Below are 21,924 nucleotides of genomic sequence, written 5' to 3' on the forward strand. Positions count from 1 at the left end.
CCTAACTTATTATACCAAATTTAGCATTAAAAAGTACTTAATTCCTAAAAGACAATGAAGTAGTTGCGGATCAGCTAGCTGTACGTGCTAAGTCACAATACGAATCCATAAACTCATCAAAACTATGCACGTGATGTACGTGATCTGTTTTAAATCATGCATGCATGTAGTGTTTTATTTAATAATTTGCACACTTGTGAAGAGAGAGTAGATTCTTGGTGAAGATCATATGCATATTGATCTTGACGTCAGGGCGTTAAAGTTGATCGTGTCAGGTAACATGAATGCATGCATGCATGTGAGGTCACGGGGAACGAGTGTCAAGGCCATGTTGTAGTCTGTTAAAGAGCTTGTTTGTGGTTCATCAAGCATTGCATTGGATCGTCCTGCGCATACTGAAGAATCCTGATCTCATCATGAGCTCATAGTCATCATGCATGACCATCTTGGGCCAAAGCGAGGATTGAGATATTGGAGAAGCTGGCCGCGTGTGAAGATTACCAAGATCAATCTAATCATTTAAAATTCATTGCATTGAAGTTCTTCCTCAAGGATCAATCTAATCAGGCTCTAAATATAAAATCAAATCCAATCCAATCCATCCCTTTCATTGACTTGAGCACTTGATCTCTTGGGGAATTGGGCTATAGCTAGGCCTGTCATGAACATAGGCCCCAACGGTGACCAAAGAGGAGTAAAGCCGGTCGACGTTGGACAAGGCAATTTATAGCAAACAGGCTAGGAGACGATCGACAATGGGGCGATCGATGGCAATGAACTCCGCGCGCAAAATGGGTAAGTTGGAAGATAGAGGGGGGGTACACAGTACTACACACCCGGTGAACCACCCAAGACCCGAGAAAGATTGGAGTAACAAATGCGGAAAAGCTAACATTAAGCAGTGGTTTGGATAATAAAGTGTTTTGAAAGTTAAATAAAATATTATTATAATATTAGTTTTTAATATTATTATTATTTTAAAATTTAAAAAAATTTCTTGCTTGTCACTCTTGGCATGGCTCTCACTCTGTTTTCTTTGGCAGTAGGAAACTATATTACCAAGGTACAATTACTTCGTTTTCCTTTCAAATCCCAGCTAGATCACAGCAAGGGCTGAGATGTATAATCAATTAAGGTTACAACCCACTTCACAGAACATGATATATATGAGATAAAACCAAGATGGAGTAACATTTTTAATTCCTCGATCTATTAATTTACAACCCACTTCAAAGAAAGAGCATATATAATGTATAAAGGATGCATGGAAGCTGCAAGCTAGCTCTTACTTGAGAAGTCGTAGATAGGGATATTCGTGGGTTTGGTTTTAGATCTGTAGAAGACTCTCTTCTTCTTGAAGGTGTCATTGTCAATGGTTATCACTATTCTGCCAGGTTCACTGATGTAGAAGGAGTTTCTAACAGTCTCTCCCATTTTCTTTCGATTTTGGACCAAGATATTGTACGAGCCTTCATCGTTTGGAATGAATTCCTCCTTGTAGGACACATCCCCTCTGACTACAGTCACATCCCACACCATTGTCACCCCGACCTAAAACACCCAACCCAAAACCAACCACAGAGAGAGATCATCAATTTTACAAACTAAGAAGTCATCGATCGGAATCTTCAAGGATTTCTAGTTAGTTTTAAGTTTATGTACCTCAGTGACTGGAAACTCGATATGCGTAATTGAAGTTCCTCTAATTATAAGCTCTGAAGCCTTCTCTGCAGGAGTAAAGTCCTCATCGTTCTCTCTCTTGAGGCCACCATATTCGACTGGAAGATTTTCTGGGGCTATAAACCTGGTCATATGGTTTAATTTTAAGCAAACTTGGGTACGACTATTTGTTTTCGTAATGAAATAATCTGAGGTTTTCTTCAAAAAAAAAAAAAAAAAGATCTGTAGTTAGTATGCTCACTTGAGAAGGGTCTTTGGAACTCTTCCTGAACTGGCAAAGACGAAATTTTTCTGGTCTCTCCGACTCGTGGACCGTAAAAGCAGCAAATGGGATGCATAGTACCAAAATGGTCCGTTTATAACAATCTGCACACAGCATAAATTTTAATTAATTAATTAATTAATCAATGACACGAAATTAATATCTATTAGGCAATATTAATAATCCTCGAACGGAATAAATTACTATTTAAATCATATTTACATATCCTGCCACTTACAAATTTGTGGATGATCTCAGGATAATAGTCTGCAAGCAGCATCATGAATTTCTTGTTAATAGAACAAACCTCTTCCATTCCTGGTCCTTGAAAATTCTTTAAATCTACGATGTACAAAATAGAGTCCGCACGGCCTCCATTGCTGAAGGACAGTTTCTTGATTCCTTTCTCCATGTTTTTCACGTTCCACCTCAGAAACTTCCTGCACTTCTCTTCCGTCCCAAATGCTTTCTTGCACAATTCCCTGTCCTGGAGAGCTCCATACGTAACATAACACAAAGGGTGGCCCTCCCTGTCTCTACTTTTGAAGTAAGTAATATTTTCGAGGTCAGAACCCAGCTTCTCTTCAAGTATTCCATCAATCTTGTATTCCTTCCGCCATCGAAGCGTCTTACGGAGCATCTCAAAAGCGTCCTGCACCTTGAAATCTCTGGCTCTCAAGAATTTCAAGAGCACAACATCGGTCCCTGCATGACCCTTACTTGGTAATAAAGGCACGCCCCAAATGGTAATATCTCTTAGCTGTTCTTTTGTCTTCGGGTTTGCTTGCGTAGCTGAAGGATTCTTGCCTGGTTTCCCAAGAAGATAATTCCCAATAATCGCCTCTTCGACCTTGCGACGGAACTGCAGTAACTCATTCTTCTTCTTGCTCTTCATTTCATCAGCATAAGCGATTTCATCTTCTTGACCAGTTTCTTTCTCATGTTCATTCTCATTGTGCCTTGTCTCTTTCTTCCCCTCCATTGTTGGTTGATGTGGAGCTCCTCCGTGTGCAGAATTCCGGGTACCTGAGACTAGGTGACTCGCCGGAAACTGGAGCTCGGATCAGGTGCTCACATCCAATATTGGAGAGAGAGAAACAGGGGAGAGAAGTTTTGCATGAGATTAACCTTGACTATTTCAAGAAAACCAGTTTTGACTCATCTAGGATGGGTTTTTCAAATGCCAATCGTTGGTTGTCGGTGCCAAATTTAGGGAATGGAGTTTGAAGGCAGTAACCGACGGTTAGTTTTGCACGGAATTGTTCGACTCTCCTTTGAAAAAGTATGTGTGTTCACTGTTCACAGATATGATTTCAGTGGCTGCAATAAATGGGAAAATAAAAAGAGTGAACTTTACAGATGCTCTTTCTTTTCTTTAATGAACGATGCTTCCTCTTTAACTTTTTGCATATTTTTTTATTTTCTAGATTTTATTTCCCTAAAAATTATATTCCTCTACACCTATCATTTCATACATCACTATGCATCAATCATTTAGTACTGCATTATGGAGTATGATCCATTAGCATAAGTATCATAATGAAAACCCATAAAACCGGATGCGTTTGCAGGAAGCTTGTGGGGTTGGTTCTTATACACTCGACACCCATAAAATGATTGTGTATTTCTTATACACTCTAATAATGTGATTCACTAAGTCATTTTTCTTAATATAAAATAAGTATTTTGATTAATCAGTAGAAAGCATAAAAAATATTAGATAACAGAACTCGCAAACTAAAACCATTTTCTATACAAATACTCCTTTTTCATCATTTTTTTCTGCAAGATTGTGCCGAGAATATAAAAGTTGTTACAAACCGCTGAAATGATAAGGCAGATAACAAAAGGATCCTACAACAACGAAATGAAGACTACCGAGTGTTACGAACACTGCACTGAGCTTAAACTTGAATCTTAAGGCATTAAAAAAACTATTTTCGTCACCCAAATTTTTTTTTTTTTAATCTAAAATATCATCGCTGAATTACGGTTAAGTGATCAAATAGATTAAGATCAGATTTTGCTGGAGGTTTGTTAATAGAAAGAAAATCTATGATTATAGCATGAGTAAGCGCTATCCTAAGGCTTCAGCTGCCACACAACACGGCTCAGACAAAAACTACAGTCGTAAAAGAGCCCAAGGGTATGCCAAGAAGCAAACCTTTTCTTCCTTGAGCTTGAAACTTGCATGCAGCTGGAGATTTCGTAGAAGTTACATACTGTATAATTGAACCAGCTCTGGAGGAAGCAAGAACCAACCAAAGAACATGCCAACATGTGAAATTTCAAAAACAATTGTTTTTTGGTTCCTCTTCATATTCATTTGTGGGGCGCATAGGCCTTTTCTTTCCCTGTCAAGTGCGTTCGAGAATCTCCAAATCAAGTTACAATAAGTCAAAAGCCATGAACGAGGTCCAGAAAACATGGGAGGCGGCTCGAGATTATCCTACATATTTTTCAGATTGCCCTAGCATGAGTGACATTTTCAAGCAGATTTACAGACAGAATACATCCAGCATTAGTGAATCTTAAAATGCCTAGTAAGATTACTACAACTACGAAATTAGTCATACAGGAATTTTAGGAGTAAGGTGTGACTAAATTATTTACATATCAAGCATTTGACCATCCCGAGCAGTTGCACCTCTATGACTCCCGGTATTTGGTCAGGTCAAATGTCAAAGTTCTCGAGCAGCTGCAAAAAGCATAATCAACATGTCCCAAGTTAATTTGCTTAAAGTGATTGGGGAAAAAATGCATCCCACACGTGATTATTCATTTCTATAATAAAATGCAATGAAGTTCACCTCCTCTCAGAGTCCCTGTAAACGCCAACCAAAGCTTCAGCCTTATCATAAAAGCTGTCTTTCAGCGATATCACAATGCTTTGAAATCCATTGCCTCCCTCAGCATCCTGGTTACCCCTGGCTCCTTCACATGATTTTGATCGAATGAATCCAGCAACCTTGGCCACATTCAAGTTATCCAGTGCAGCATCAACTTCATCCAATATGAAAAATGGTGAAGGCCTATAACTGAAACAATCCAGAGGAAAGAGAAATCCCATTAACCAATGTAGATTATTAAATTTTTTTCATAACAAGACAGCTTTCTGTCAGCCGTCAGGACTGTATTTTTGCAACAGAACATAGAAAAGAGCAGCACAGCAAGTAACAGCCATAAGAAGAAACACGCAAAGTGGAAAACAAGTCAAAATGCCCATAAAGAAAGAACATAAAAAATTAGATTTAAGGGTGATGACATACCCTCAACCATAATTCCATGTATTTAGATCCTAATCCAAAGACAATTATGGATTGAAGTCAATTGCAAATTAGCTAAGAAACTCCCAACTCCACAACCCAAGCGGATATAGAAAATTATAGAGTAGGCTATCTACACATCTTGGAAAGTTCCATAGGAAATATTTTGTAACACACATGCCTGCACATATGCACATATTGTGCATACCTGTGTGACAAAAATAAAAATAATTATGTTCATTGAAGGCATACCTGTGGATGGAAAAGAGTAATGCAAGTGCTGCAACAGTCTTCTCCCCGCCAGATAGCTGTTCCATATCACGAAAACGCTTTGTTGGGGGCATAGCGGTGTACTTGATGCCGTGTAAAAATGGATCATCTTCGTTTTCCAAGTTTAAATACGCTGTCCCACCCAATGGGTGTGTGTTGCTCTTCGTCAATTGTTTGTAAATCTTATCAATGTTGTTGGAAATGTGATTGAAAGCATCCATAAACAATTTGTACCTGTACCATGGGAAAAAAAAAAATCAGCTCCATTCCTTTGATGGGAAAATGCAAATCATGCACCCATATCTGTTTTTATTCTACATAAAGTGACACATGTTACACACACACACACAGAGGGACTGTATGTGTTTAGATAGGACAGCCCCCCTACACAATCCAAATTCCTTCTTCGACTTAGGAAAAGTTTCACGTCTAACATTCCAACTTTCAATCTTAGAGTTGGCAAGTCTTGCCAAAACTGTAGGGTATTAATTTACGATATATAATAACATATCATAACTAGTACCTCTCCTCCTTAACTGAGTTAAACTTATCAGCTTTATCCTTCTCTTCTTTTCTGGCTACTTCAAACTCTTCAGTTACAGCTCTTTCCTTTTCTTGCAGAGCCTCGTATTGGTCTAGAGCCTTCAGATTTGGAGCTGTTCTTTCAATTTCTGATATTAGGGCATCCATTTTTTGCTTAAATTCAACCTCAAGCTTCTCTCTATCAGCAGGTCTCCTATCCTGCAGAAGTGATCTATTTAGCTGACTAAAATCAAAGACGGGGCCTTCTGCTGAGGATCCTGTCTCCATTGGAAGGCTTATTTGTTCTAATTCACACTTATCTACTATTTCCTGCCTCCGTGACTTCAGCTGCTCAATCTGTGTCTCCTGTAAAGTCAATAAAATGTGAGTTGGCTTCTGAATTCATTAACCCGAGCTTTAAAAAAAATAATAATAAAAATAAAAAAAAATAAAAAAAGACCATCAGAAACTTACTTTAGAAGATATCTGGCGGTTAATTTTCGATATGCTCGTTGTAGCTTTGGAGGTCTTATTCTTCCATTCCTGCATCTCCTTCTCACACTCTTCCAACTTAGTTTTCCACTCTGAAAAGTGTAGGAAAGAAGAAAATATCACATAACCTGTTAACAAATTATTGACAGCAACAACAAAAAGTAAAATTAAGGAATTAGAAGCAGATCCACACCAAAATTTGGAACTTAATTATGTCGGAATATTTTAGTCTAAAAAGCAACAGTGTCTACCAGCTACGGTTATCATACCCATGACTTTATTAAGGAAAAATTTAGAAAATTTGTTAATTTTTCTCTCTTTTTATTTTTAATTTCTAGGTCTATTTTATGGGGCTTCAAAGAAGTGTTAGAAAAGTTGTTTACTTTTAACTATGATGTACCGAGGACTAAACCTAGTTCTATTAGGATTAGCCAAAAAGGGGTGCAAGAAGCATTAGAAATCTAGGTTGAACGAGGGCCTTCTTATTTAATAAAATCTGTCATCCTATTTGATAACCAGAAAACGTTAAAACTTTGGACATTTTTTTTAGATAAATTGTTAATGATTAAAAAAAACCACCATCCAGTAAGCGCAGACTTACATAAGATATACCTAATTTGAAGAAGTACAAAAAGTAGAGAAAAATCTGGAAGCTAGGTGAACATGAAAGGGCAGCCATCCATTAATGGGGTATATTATAAAAGAAAGCTTTGAGTTCCTCTGTTGTGACCTTCAGCTGTCTTCAAAGCTACAACTATTTTTCTCTCTTAATTTGGCTGCAAGCTTGTCTTAGGGATATTAGAACTTGTTTGAAAGATTTATTTCGTGGAAACATAATCCTATAGGAAAATAAAATCCTATTTTCGTCAGTCTAGATGTAACCCAAGAAAACCTTAAATCTTCTTATTGATAGAACCCTAACACCAATTATTCAAATCAGCCACAATTCCCCCACGCCGCTGCCCCCTTCCAGCCCCCAGTCACAAATTCACAGCCCTTCTCCTTCATCAACAACCCTAGCTACAGGCCTCTATTTGGTAATCTAGGTGAGTTTTCTACAATTTTTCTAATCATCTTATAATGGATTTCCACAACCTTTTTTTAATGGTTTTATCATCAAAATCAATGCAAGATCCAATCTTTCAAAACAAATTCATCAAGATTCATACCCAACCACTCTTGGTGTTTGTCCTTGAGTTTTGCCAAAAACATCCCGTTAGCTAAAGCTCTAGTTATACTTTAACGCTATCTTTTACTGAGTTATTTTTTTATTAATAATAAAAATAGGAGAAGCCCAAGTACATGGATCATCCACAAAAGAAACACAGTTGGAATTAAATACTGATAAGAGGAATTCATAGATACTTAGTCCATTAAAACCTATAGCGATTGACCAAAGGAGAAAATTTTTATAGAATGAAGTTTCGAGTTCATCAATTTTCATTCAAAATTTCCCTGCATCATTCCTTTCCCTCCAGATACACCACAGTAGGCAAAAGGGAGCCATCTGCCATACAGTTGCAATTTGTATACTGCCTTTTAATCCTCTCTAGGTGCCAAGGAGGTCTACTACCTTTCTAGGTATAACCCATGTTAAACCAACTATGCTAAAGAAATCGGTCAGGCCTTGGGTTTGCTCCCCAATGGTCACTAGTTCGAGTCCCCTCAGGGCCACTGGAGGTTTACCTGGCCGTTAACTTCAGGGCCTCTTGGGATTAGTCGAGGTGCGCGTAAGCTGGCCCGGACACCCAAGGATATCAAAAAAAAAAAAAAAAAAAGAAATCATACCAAGGAGTGCCAGCAACCTCACAATGGAGTAGGAGGTGGTACATGCTCTCCACTCCCCTTCTACGCAGAATACAGCACCAATCCATAACAATAATGTGATGTTTCCTTAGGTTATCCCTTTTTTTTTATTTTTTGGACAAGTAAAATGAGAATTTTATTGATACAAATGAAGTAGACAAAACCCATATACACACGAACTATACAAAAGAACACCTAAATACATTCTAGGAACCAGAAATTAAAAACAGAAAGTCATGAACAGTAGTTCCCTTAAGCACAATAGCTGAAAACCAGAGTAATAAGATGAGCAAAAAAAAGTTCCCAAGTTCCTCCATTGTGCACTCCCTATCTTCAAAGCACCTATCATTCTTTTCCAACCAAATACACCACATAATGCACAAAGAAATCATCCTCCAAACTGCAGCCGCTTGGGGACAGCCTTGAATATCCTTCCAGAAAGCTATTAAATCCACAACCCTAAAAGGCGTAACCCAATCCACACCAATTCTTCTAAAAACCTCATCCAACAACACCCTTGTCACCTCACAATGCAGTAATAAATAATCCACTGATTCCCCATTCTCCTTAGGGTATCCGTGGTGATTAATTAACTGAGTTATTATTTAGTGAAGAGTTTAGAATAGCAAAGAATAAAGAAATGTGTTAATAGCGTTATTTGACAGTCTAAATAATCTGCCAGAATATCATATGGAGAGAGATGCCTTATAGAAAAATGTTGTTGATGTTAAATATGGAAGTTTGTGGGGGGTTGGTGCTCTAAAGAAGCTAGAGGTGCGTACAGGGTGAGCTTGTGGAAGTTCATTCGAAAAGGTTGGGGGGAATTCTCTAATCACATTAAATTTAAGGTGGGAAGGGGAAGAGGATTCTTCTTTGGCATGACACTGGGTGTGCGGATTCTATGCTTAAGTCGGATTTTCCCTCTTTATAGGATTGCTAGGGATCAAAACACAGCTGTGGAAGATTCTTTCTCATGTATTGATAATATTATTCAGTGGAATGTTGAATTTATTAGAGATGCTAATGATTGGGAAGTGAATGATGTTACTGTCTTTTTGGGAAGACTTTATAGGTCAAAAGTGGTGCCGGGAAGGGAGGATAGTATGCTGTGGGTTTATGCAGGAAATCCCAGGTTCTCTGTTTCTTCTTTCTACAGAATTTTAACCTGTCACTGGAGCTGTTAGTTTCCATGGAAAAATATTTGGAGAGTCAAGGTACCTTCAAAGGTGGCTTTTTCAGTTGGGTGGTATCTCTTGGCAAAGTTTTGACCACTGATAATCTTAGGAGGAGAGGTATGTTTATAGCTGATTGTTGTGTCATGTGCAAGAAGGATGGAGAAACTGTAAATCATCTTTTTCTTCACTGTGAAGTGGCCATTTCTTTGTGGAATGAGGTTTTTACTCGGACGGGTATAGTTTGGGTGATTCCTAAGGATGCGGCAGATCTACTTCCAGGATGGTATGGATTAGAGGGAAGAAAATGTGTAGCTGCCATATGGAAGATGATTCCTTCATGCTTGATGTGGTGTCTATGGCTGGAAAGGACTGGGAGATGCTTTGAAGACAAAGAACATTCGATGGGAGAACCTAGAAATTTCTTCTATAGTACTTTTGTGTTTGTGGGCTAAAACTCTTGTATGAATGATGTTAATTTTCGGGATTTGAATTAGCTTTTCTTGTGTTTTCTAGAGAGATGTAAGTATTCCCTTTGTATACGTCATGTGTACTTCTAAAAAAGAAATACGTCATGTGTACTTGGACTTGGCCTATTCTTGGTAATAAAGTTTCTTATTTTTTTTTTTTATAAGTAATATGATATTTCATTGATAAAAGGATAGGCATAGCCCAAGTACACTAGAGGTATACAAAAGCATACACCTTTTTAGGAACTAGTAACCGTTACAAGGAAATCATGAAAACTAAGCCCATTTAAATCCAACCCAATAGCCCACAAAAACAAAGTCTTCTAAAAGAAACTACTAAACTCTTCCAAGGAACGTTCATGATCCTCAAATAGTCTCTCATTGCGTTCACTCCAAAGACACCAAAGAATACAAATAGGGGCCATTTTCCAAACAGCTAAAATCTGTGGTGTCCCAGTGATACCTCTCCAGCATGCCAGAAAATCAACCACCCGGCCTGGCATCACCCACGCTAATTCCATCTTGCTGAAAAAATAGTTCCATATATCTCTAGCAAACTCAGAGTGTAGAAGAAGATGGTCCACTGTTTCTCCACTCTTTTGACACAAACAGCACCAGTCCGTTATCACAAGGCCCCTTCTCCTCAGATTATCATTAGTCAGTATCTTGCCTAAGGCTGCTGTCCACACAAAAAAGGCAGCCTTTGTAGGAGCTTTAGTCCTCCAGATATTCTTCCAAGGGAAGGAATGACCTTGTTGCCCGATAATTAATAAAGTTTCTTATTAGTTATCAAAAAATAATCTGCCAGACATGGAGGTTCTTTAAGTACAATAGGGATGATTTCTACTTAAATAGCCTGATTATGGTAAAGTTGCTTGATTTTATGATCTATAGATGTTCAATCCAAAATTCAAAGTATTGCATGAATGTAGTATTTATGAAACAAAGCTGGAATTTGTAGAAAGCATAAAGCAAGTTTTTAGAAGCAGGAAGGCTATGAAATTTAGACTGATTGATCTCATCAGTAACTTAGGAAGCAAAACCGTACCTTGTACTTCTTCCTTAAATTGACTGACCTCACCAGTAACTTCCTCGGCTGATGACTTGGCTCTATCCTCTTTATCCTTAACCTGTTCTAAATCATTTTTTAGAGCACTAATAGAAGCTTCCAGCTCTTTAATTCGAGATTCCATGTCCCGGTTTTGCTCATACTCCAACCTGGCCAAAAATAAAAGGTACGAGCACATGTAATTCTGGGTAAGTGCCCAAGCAACTAAACAAATATTACATTAAACATTAACATTGAGTTAACGCTACTCTTTAGAACTTTAAAAGACAAATGACATGTTCTTGCGGTAAATAGATGTATGAGCTAAGGAAAAGCTATGGAAAGCTGAGAAAATTATGTAAACAACAACACAACGTTCAAATAATGTAAATTTTAAAGCTCTAAGAAAAATCCCATAGGCATTGCCTTGTTATTGATATTCAAGCAGATTCGTTGAATGTTTACAAGTGTCACCTATCATCCAAATTATTGCATGAAATATAGTTCCAGGCTAGGGCAATAAGCCACTAATGCATCCTAGATAAACAAAAGAAGGTTAACAACTTGATTAAAGAACACTCCATACCTACCCTATTTAATTCTCCCTCTCACCTTACTTCTTGAGTCTAGAGATTAGGAACCCCAAGTAAATACCTTCACCTTTGCCACATTGGTCTTCTGTAAATAAATAAATGCACAGTAGAGAAAACCACTGACAAGCTAGGAGCCTGCTTACATCAGAGTTCCATAATTGCATAGACCCAGATATAAGCATTCAATCCATGTAACAATTAGTGTAAGGAATCCTGTCAGTTATATCATCCCAGCATTCAAAAATTTAAGGTATTCCATCATAGCTTTCTTTCCTTGATTCACTTTCTTTCACACTATGAATTGTTTCAGCTTCAGAGAATTGGTTCTGATCACTATCCCATTATGCTGGATTGTGGGGTAATTGCAGGAGGGTGTAGGTATTTCAAATTTTAAAATATGCGGTTAGAGGATGAGGGCTTTGTGGAAAGGGTGAGGAGGTGGTGGTCTTCATACAATTTTTCTGGTACTCCGAGTTTTGTATTGGCTGGTAAACTTAAAGCACTTAAAATAGATTTGAAGATATGGAATAGAGAGGAGTTTAGGACTTTGGATGGTTCGAGGAAGATTCTACTGGATCAGTTGAGGTGTTTGGAGGATAAGGAGCTCTCAGGGGATTTATCCAGGGAGGATTTGGAGAGGGAAAAAAAAGGGGGTTGTTGCTGAATTAGAGTTGATATCTTTAATAGAGAAAATATCATGGAGGCAAAAATCTCGGATGTTGTGGCTGAAGGAAGGTGATAAGCGCACAAAATTTTTTCACCAAATGGCGAACTCTCATCGAATAAATAATTCTATAGATGTCCTTCATGAAGGTGATAACATTCTTTTGGATCGAGAGGCTATCAAGGAATATATTGTGAATTTTTATGAGAAGTTATTTAGGGAAGACTTCTCTTGAAGGCCTAAGTTAGATGGACTGTTTTTTTACTCCATTGACCAGGTAAGTGTAGAATGGATGGAGACTGTTTGAAAAAGTAGCAGTCCTTAATGTGGTTAGAGGTATGGCTAGGGACAAGGCTCCGGTCCGAATGGTTATTCTATGGCGTTCTTTCAAGCTTGTTGGGACATAGTCCGAGAAGATTTTATGAAGGTTTTTCTTGAATTTCATACATTTATGAAATTTGAGAAAAGTTTCAATGCAACATTTATTGCACTTATACCTAAAAGGGTGGGAATACAAGATTATTTCTAAGGTGCTAGCCAATCGTATGTGTGGGGTAATGGAGAGGATTATTTTGAAGTCTCAAAATGCATTTGTGAGGGGGAGACAAATCCTTGATTCAGTTTTAATTGCTAATAAATGTTTGGGGAGTAGATCAAATTAGGTGAATCTGGAATTTTAGTTAAATTAGACATGGAAAAGGCTTATGACCATGTTAGTTGGGATTTCCTCTTGTATTTACTTGGGAGATATGGTTTTGGTGAGAAATGGCATTTGTGCATTCAATATTGCGTTTTCAAGTCGAGATTTTCTATTTTGGTGAACGGCTCTCCAGTTGGGTTCTTTAATAGTTCTCGCGGTTTGAGACAAGGAGATCCTGTATCTCCTTTTCTTTCTGTTCTTGTTAGGATGCATTGAGTAGAATGATTGGAGCGGCGGTAGAAGGAAGATTTTTGTTGGCTTTTATAGTGGGTGATGAGACTCAAAGATGCTTAAAAGTCTCTCATCTGCTCATTGTTGATGATACGTTGATGTTTAGTGAGCCTAATCAAGATCATCTTCGTACTATGAGAGCACTGTTGTTATGTTTTGAAGCTATTTTGGGACTTAAGAGTCAACTTATCCAAATCTGAAATTGTTCCAGCGGGTGCCATTTCCAATATTTCAGATCTGGCCAATATTATGGGATGCAAGGTATCTTCTCATAAATCTGTCACCATTTGGGAAAGGTGATTTGAGTAGATTGAAAGGAGATTAGCTGGATGGAAGAAGTTATATTTGTCTAAAGGGGGAAGAATAACTTTGATTAAAAGCACATTGCCTAACCTTCTGACTTATTTTCTCTCTTTTTCCTTTGCTGGCAGGGGTAGCAAGGAGGATTGAGAGAAGGTTCCACTTGGTCAGTTGGAATAAGGTTTGTCAACCGATCTCTTGTGGAGGTTTGGGGGTGTGAAATTTAAGGCTCTTTAACGAAGCACTCCTTGGAAAATGGCTTTGGAGATATCACATGGAGAGAGATGCCTTAAGGAAAAGTGGTGTTGAAGCTAAATATGGGAGTATGTAGAGGGATTGGTGTTCAAATGAAGTTAGAGGAGTGTATGGGGTGAGTTTGTGGAAGTCCATTCGGAAGGGTTTGGGAGATTTTTCTAAACATATTAAATTTAAAGTGGGGAATGGGAAAAGGATTTTGTTTTGGCATGATATTTGGTGTGGGGATTCAACTCTCAAGATCAATTTTCCTTCTTTGTTTAGGATTGCTAGGGATCAAGATGATGTGGTAGCTTATTCTTTTTCTTCTTTGTATAATAACATTCAACGGAATGTTGATTTTGTCAGAGATGTTAATGATTGGGAGGTGAATGTAGTTTCTGATTTTTTGGGAAGACTTTATAATTCAAAGGTTGTACAGGGAAGGGAGGATAGATTGTTGTGGGTGCATGCAAGAAATTCTAGGTTTTCGGTTAGTTTATATTATTAGGTGCTAACTTGTCATTGTGGTTTTGAGTTTCCTTGGAAAAGCATCTATAGAGTGAAGGTACCTACGAAGGTGGTGTTCTTCTGTTGGTTGGTATCTCTTGGGAAAATTCTAAACATGGAAAATCTAATAAAGCGTGGTATGTGTATGATATGAAGATGGTGAATCTATAAATCATCTCTTTATTCATTGTGAGGTGGCAAAGTCTTTGTGGAATGAGATTTTTGGTCGGACATGTATTGTTTGGGCGATGCCAAAGGAAGTGGTTGATCTTCTTGCATGTTGGAATGGTTTTGAGGGGAGAATTCATGTGGCTGCCACATGGAAGATGATTCCTTTGTGCTTGATGTGGAGTCTTTGGTTGGAAAGGAATGGGAGATGCTTTAAAAATAAAGAAAGTTCTTTGAGAGACCTTTGGGATTTTTTCTTTTGTATTTTGGGTTCATGGGCCAAGGTCCTTGTATTAAATGATGTTAATTTTCAGGATTTGTTTTAGGCTCTTTTTGTTTCTAGTATGATGTAGGTATTTCCTTTGTATACGTCCTGCCTATTTTGGCTTTGCCTATTCATGAATAAAACTTTCTTATTAACTATCAAAAAAAAAAAAAAAAAAAAAATGTCCCACACCTTTAATTCAAACCAAGTTCTTATCACTTACCAAAATAAAAAACAAAAAACTTCTCTCACTATTGGAAGCTGTAGGAAGCATTCTTCAATTAGTATAAGCATTTTCACTTACCAAGAACACTTCTAGGCATGACCCAAACCAAACCAACCTGTCTGAAAAAGTCATTCCACAACACACTAGCAATCTCACATTGGAGTGAATGGTTATCAATGGTCTCCCCACTCTTGTACATGCAGAATCAATTGACCACTATGGTGTCTTTTCCTCCAGTGAGAATTTTGCCTAGACAGGTTGTCCAAGCAAAAAATGCAGCTCTCGAAGGGGCCTTAACCTTCCAAAATATTCTTCCATGGAAATGAGTTGTTATTACCAATAAGGACATCATGGGAAAAAAAAACAGATATTGAACATCCCTCTCTTGACAGGGTAACCTCCCCATCTCAATTTAGTGGAATACAAGATAATAAAAAATGTGCTGAACGCATCTACCTCCCAGTCATGGGCTGTGCTCTGATGAAGCTTACATTTACACTAGGGGAATCGCTAGATATCTCCATACCATCTACCATAGAAATGCCCTTTGCTCATGCAACGCTGTACACGTCGGAAAGTTTCTTTCAGAGCCATGTCTCCACACCACAAATCATGCCAGAATATTATCATGGACCTTGAGGAATAGGGTAGTGGAAGCATATAAGAAGAGGATGGGAGCTCCTCTCGATATACTAGCCTTGAGGTGGGTGATGGGTCCAAAATCAATTTCTGACATAACTAATGGTGTAAAAATAGTGTCCTAAAGGAAGCTTTCCCAGAATCACATGGAAATGCAGAGGTGTTGGCAGCCTCATTAGCCGATCTTTTTGAACTTTCCAGTGGTTCTTCTCAATAGTATGTCAGATTTTCAAGACCAGCACAAGATTGGGAAGTTGATGCTTCACGAAGTTTATGATCTATTGCTCTCTAATAGAAGGAGGGTGGGAGGTGTAGATAATAGGTATTTTGGCGCCTTAAAAAAGAAAAGTTTTCCACCAGTTCATTCTTTCAAGTCCTTACCATTTAGAATACTAATTCATTTCCCCAAAGAAATATTTGGAAGAATAAGGTGCCTCTAAAACCAGCCTTTTTACATGGACGGCTTTCTTAGGAAAGACCATAGACAGTAAGGAAATGCTAAATCATTGTTATGGACTGGTGCTGCATGTGGAAAAGGAGCAGGGAGACCATAGATCATCTACTACTACAATGTAAGGTAGACATGACCATATGGAATGCCTTCTCCGATAGAGTGGGACTAATGTGGGTTATGCCTATAAGGCTGGTTGACCTTCTAGCAAATCGGAGTCTGCATGGCAATTTACAAATCACAACAATATGGAAGAAGCCCCCACATGGCCAAGCTAACTCAACTCTACCAAAAAAGTTATTCGGCAAGGTTCTGGCAACCTCACAATAGATTTTGTGGAGGAACCATGTATATCTGAACCAAATGCATCTTGCTCTCAGTTATGATGCTGAATGAAACCTAGCTTGACACTAGATAGATCACTCTTCTTTCTCTCCATTTACTTTATAATTGTTATTTTCAGCTTTTCAGCCTTTTATTTAAACTAAACACTAACACCAAATACAACTGACAAACCAGACCCTTGTATATGCAGATATAAGATCTCTTGGAATTCTCTATGCAAAGCCCAAAGTACAAGTCCTTAGCATTAGGTGCTGACTTGAAAGACCACCCCGATGCACTTCTAAAAACACTATTTCTATGCCACTGGGGAGGGTGGTTGACCTACTAGCTAGTTGGAAATGAATCAAGGGGATAACCCATATTGCAGCTATGTTAAAGATGGCTCCCATTTGTCTTCTTTGGTGCATTTAGAGGGAAAGGAATTACCAAAATTGTGAGGATCAAGAGCACTCTCTGGAAGAGTTTAAGTTTTTCTGGAAGACTTTATTTATGTGGGCTATTGTTATGACTTTAATGGTCTAAACTTTCATGATTTCCTTGTATCCATAGTTCCTAACAAGGTGTAATCACATGTATACATCTTGTGTATTTGGGCTATGCCTATTTCAATATCTTCTTATCACAACAAAAAAAACACTATTTCTATGCCACCAACTTTGCTAGAATGTTGAGTAGGCTCATGATGTTATGAACTCACTCTACAGGGGAGAGTTGCAGACCATTTGGCCAAGTTGGGAGCTACAAGGGAGACAAAGATTTATAGTTGTTGGTCAGATATCCCACGGAAAGCGCAAGGGGTAATAAAACTAGACAAAATAGGCCTAACATATCTTCGTTGTAAATGATCAATTGGTGGGTGGTAAGTTTTTATATTTTTGGTCGAAATGTAACCCTTGAGTGATATTTGTTACCACGGCTTTCCTCTGCTACAAGTGAGGTATTTTATATATATTAAAAAATATATATATAAATTTAAAAAAAATTAAATATATATATCCACTAATACACACACACACACACATACATATATATATGTTTTTTTTTTTTGATAAATACACATACATATATATATGTACTTGACAAGTACGAAAAGTTTTATTAATCTATGTAATTAGGCATAGCCTAGGTACACATGGAGTATACAAGAGATAAACCTAATTACAAGCTACACGCTGTGAAAATCAGTATAAAATTCATTAAAGTTAGTCCCATTCAATACAATGGCTGAAGCCCAAAGTAACAATGTATGATAGAAAAAGCCCCTTAACCCTCCCATTGATCGTTCCCTATTGTCGAAGCAACAGCCATTCCTTTCATTCCATATACACCACATTAAACATAGTGGCACCATCTTCCATACAGCTGCAATTTGACAATTATCCAGAATTCCTCTCTAGCATAACAATAAGTCAATCACCCTCCTATGCATGACCTAGGCAATGCCAAGCCTAGAGAAGATTTCATCCCATAGAGACTTAACCACTTCGTAGTGAAGAAGAAGATGATCCATTGTTTCTCCGTTTCTTTTACACATAAAACACCAGTCTATTATAAAAAATCCACTTTCTCAACTTGTCAATAGTCAATATTTTCCCATGGAGGCCAGCGAGTTAAAGAATGCAACCTTAAGCAGAACATTACTCATCCATATGGGATGAAATCCACATTCTCCATTGTTTCTCCATTTCTTTTACACATAAAACACCAGTCTATTATAAAAAATCCACACTTTCTCAGCTTGTCAATAGTCAATATTTTCCCATGGAGGCCAGCGAGTTAAAGAATGCAACCTTAAGCAGAACATTACTCATCCATATGCTCTGCCAAGGGAAAACATTAGAAGGGTGAGGTGAGGTAACCTTGTAGAAGGATCTGACCGAGAATTGCTTGTTCCCAGAATGAGTCCAAAGCAGCCTGTCTTCCCCTTCAGCTTTAAGATTCAGCACATATAGTGCCCTATAAATGTTGTAGTATCTCCCACCTCTCAATCCTAAACAGCTCTAATGAACCTCACTGACCATTACGAAGAACCAGCTGAAATGACCATGTTGTCGACCACTGAAGCCTCCTTGTCCAACACAATCCTATAGAGATAAGAGAAAGCATTCTTCAAGGCGATATCTCCACACCAAGTATCGGACCAGAATCTTATTCGTGTGCGCCTTCCCACCTCATATCTAAAATGATTGGAGAAAACTTCCCATCCATTCCGAATAAATTTCCACACTCCCACCTCATATGCTCCTCTTATTTCATTAGAGTACCAGCCTCCCCAAATACTCCCATATTTGACTTCAATGACATTCCTCCAAAGCGCATCCCCTTCCTGATGATATCGCCATAGCCATTTCCCTAATAGAACAGAAATGAAGGTTCTCAACTTTTTAATCCCCAAACCTCCACAAAATAGAGGGATGCTGATTTTATCCCACTTGATCAATTGAATTTTTTCTCATCCTCTATGCCTCTGTAACACCCCACTCCTTGGGTTTAAGAATAAATTCACTTTTAGAAATTATTGGGGAAGCCGGAGTGCTACTGCTAAACTTGACTTAAAATATTTTTCTTTTATTCTAAAGAAAGCGCCAAGTACAAAGATTTCTTATAATAAATATAATCATTTATTAAAATATAGAAATCATAAATGAGTGCATTTCTTAAAATTTTTCAAAATCTAAGCTATAAAAATCATAACTTAAAATCTTTGTACATGATCTAAGCCATTGTCACGCCTCCCTGGACTAAGTCCCATCTTGTAACTCTACCTTCATAAATATTCTGACTTAAAGTAGTTTAAAAACATAAAAACAAACTAAAATGAGTTAATGACTCAGTAAGAAACCCATCATAACGTAACATACTTAACATAAAGTTTTCATAAAATATTTCATACTAAGAATTAAAATCATGAATGTTTATAAATATGCTAATGACATGCATGACTTAGAGCATTCTTATTGGATTATCTAAATGCAAATGTACAATTTGCATAATATGACATGATTTTACATTTGGCTATTTCATTCAAAACTTATTTTCACATTGGATTATCCATTTATTAGTCAAAATAATAATAAAATATTATAAATTTAATAATTTTTTAAAAATTCTTTTCTATTAATTTTTTTTTCTAAATTAAGAGCTTATATGAAAATGCATTATTATTTTTTATTAAATAATATGGAGAAATAATGTAGGAGAAAGAATGAGAATGGGGAGGGAGAATAGAGGGAAGAGAGAGTGTATAAAGATATTATTTTTTATTCATTTGGATGTGAAATAGTAACAATCAAATTTGATTGTAAACCTTAATTTTACTATAGCTAAAAGTCAAATATTTTGAAATTAGATAATCCAATGTAGAGCATTTTCAAGTCCTATTAGCTAAATTTCTCATTAGATTTGTATTTGCATAATCCAATGAGAATGCTCTTAACTATCCGAATTAATTGACTGGTCTGATTTATCTGATTGATCTAACTAGCCAACAAACTTAACCCTGTGTGCGAGATTGTGGACCAGCCCCACATCCCTCAGCTGCAAGGGGAGCAGCTAATAGTGTATTCAGGCATACTATGGTGAACCACACTTGAGTCTCTGGCTTGCACATCCACCCTAAACTGCATTGGTACTGTGGATCTATATGATCATCTGATTAAACTGATCCAATCTTATCTTGCACTTGAACTTAAGATAGCTTACGTATCTTATGCGACGTGAGATGCATAATATATACATAACTATAATATGCGGAATGAAACATGATGAATAACGTGTTTGCGAATATCATGATATGCATGGTACATAAACACTAGCTTCCAAAGAACTGATTTTAATAAATATATATAACTAGCTAACGTATGTTAATCCTAATTTATGATCAAGTTACTTACCTTATTGTGTTGCTTCCTAAAATTTCTGACACAAAATTGATCATGAGGCGATGGAGGGACGAAAGTGGTTGTGATTAGGAGGGAGGAAGAGATGATGGTGGCCTTGCCGTGTTTCATGTTTTTGGGGGAGTTTTTTTTTTTTTTTTTTTTGGGGGGGGGGGGGGGGGGGGGGGGGAGAGTTAAAAACAAAAAAACCTAAGCTTGAAGAGGTAGGTGCACGTACAGTGCATGAGACTATTTATAGGATGATATGGATTGGGTTTAGGAATTTTAAGGTGAAGAGGATTCTAGAATTGTAATCCTAGTGTGTTTGAAATTAAAAACATACTCTAGTAGCTCATTTATGTAGGATTGGAAGTAACTGAGACTATGTACAAAACTTCAACCAATCATGATTTTAAATTGAAATAAACTTCTAATAGCCGATCTTTAAATTTTAAAAAGAGCCTAACTCGTTCAATAAATATTAAATGAGATTTAACCTAGTTACTGAGCCTAATTAAAACCCCTAATCAACCTTAATAATTTTTCACTCGTGGGCTTATCCAATATGACCCGTTAGATATAATTTAGGCCCAATAAAAATTATCAATATTACGGCCTTAGAATTATTGGTCCGAGTCATTACAAATCATGAAAAATCTTCTCCAATTTATTGGCCACTCCTACAAGTAAGGGAAGTAAAGATAGGATATATATGGGAGGTTAGATATCGTACTTTTGATTAAGGTGATTCTACCACCTTTAAACAAATAGATCTACTTCCAACCTGCCAATTTACATTCAATCTTTTCAACAATTCCATCCCACATTGCCTTCAATTTGTGTGAAGCTACCAAAGGAAGACCGAGATACTTCATAGGCAAGAATGACACCTTGCAGCCCAATATGTCAACCAATTCTCCTAGATTATGGACCACACCAACAGGGACCATTTCAGACTTAGATAAGTTTACCTTGAGACCGGAAACAGCTTCAAAACAAAGTATTAGTGCCCTTAGGGAACGAATCTGATCAGGATTTGGTGCCATATGATGCCTAAAATTCTGTTGTGGAATATTCGGGGGCTGAACGACCCAAACAAGCACTCACAAGTGAAAAATCTAATTCAAGAATGGAAGGTTGATGTAATTTACTTACAGGAGACTAAGGTTGCGTTTGAATGTTGAATTGAGTTGAGATGAAAGTTGAAAATTGAATAAAATATTTTAGAATATTATTATTATTTTAGGATTTGAAAATTTCGAATTGTTTATTATATTTTATGTTGAAAATTGAGAAAATTGTAATGATTGGTTGAGGAACCAAACTGGCCCTTAGGCCTGTGGGGTTGCTCCTATACGGATTGGGTCTACTTAGTTTCCAAAGGGGCCTTAAAAGGTATTATAGTGATGTGGGATAGGAGAGTAGTTAATCTAACAAAGGAGTATGTTGGCGAATTTTTGGTGGCTTGCTTTTTCATGAACATTGATGATGGTTTTGGGCAGGGTTTTCAGCGAGTCTATGGGCCTAATGTCGACGGTAACAGAAGGCTTTTATGGGATGAGATTGCAGGTTTGTGTAGTTGGTGGGATGGCCTGTGGTGCATTGGAAGGGATTTTAACACCACTCGATTCCCAAGTGAAAGGTCAAGGGACTTTAGGATCAGGTCAGCCATGAATGACTTCTCAACTCTAATTTTTGAGTTGGATTTGGTTGATTTACCTTTGGCGGAAAG

At 37.4% G+C, this 21,924-nt stretch overlaps 2 protein-coding genes across 2 annotated transcripts in view; both read right to left on the minus strand.

Annotated features, from left to right (window-relative positions):
- Positions 1-1,130: 1,130 nt before the first annotated feature.
- On the minus strand, positions 1,131-3,290 carry LOC122305334 (patellin-4-like). Its single transcript, XM_043117755.1, has 4 exons — positions 2,181-3,290; positions 1,922-2,046; positions 1,663-1,804; positions 1,131-1,551 (listed from the first exon to the last, which is right to left on the minus strand). Exons 1-4 carry the CDS (start codon positions 2,922-2,924, stop codon positions 1,279-1,281), a joined length of 1,284 nt encoding a protein of 427 aa, XP_042973689.1. The 5' UTR covers positions 2,925-3,290; the 3' UTR covers positions 1,131-1,278.
- A 938-nt stretch (positions 3,291-4,228) lies between these two features.
- The window catches only part of LOC122305332 (structural maintenance of chromosomes protein 1), a 35,973-nt gene continuing 18,277 nt past the window's right edge, over positions 4,229-21,924 (minus strand). The window contains exons 13-18 of the mRNA XM_043117753.1: positions 10,989-11,158; positions 6,475-6,584; positions 6,002-6,366; positions 5,461-5,712; positions 4,753-4,980; positions 4,229-4,640 (exon numbers count right to left, since the gene is read on the minus strand). Of these exons, the coding sequence (XP_042973687.1) occupies positions 4,592-4,640; positions 4,753-4,980; positions 5,461-5,712; positions 6,002-6,366; positions 6,475-6,584; positions 10,989-11,158 (1,174 nt within the window). The 3' untranslated portion in view covers positions 4,229-4,591. The remainder of the gene's footprint in view (positions 4,641-4,752; positions 4,981-5,460; positions 5,713-6,001; positions 6,367-6,474; positions 6,585-10,988; positions 11,159-21,924) is intronic.

This window comes from Carya illinoinensis, chromosome 3 (genome assembly GCF_018687715.1).
Source record: "Carya illinoinensis cultivar Pawnee chromosome 3, C.illinoinensisPawnee_v1, whole genome shotgun sequence".
NCBI lineage: Eukaryota > Viridiplantae > Streptophyta > Magnoliopsida > Fagales > Juglandaceae > Carya > Carya illinoinensis.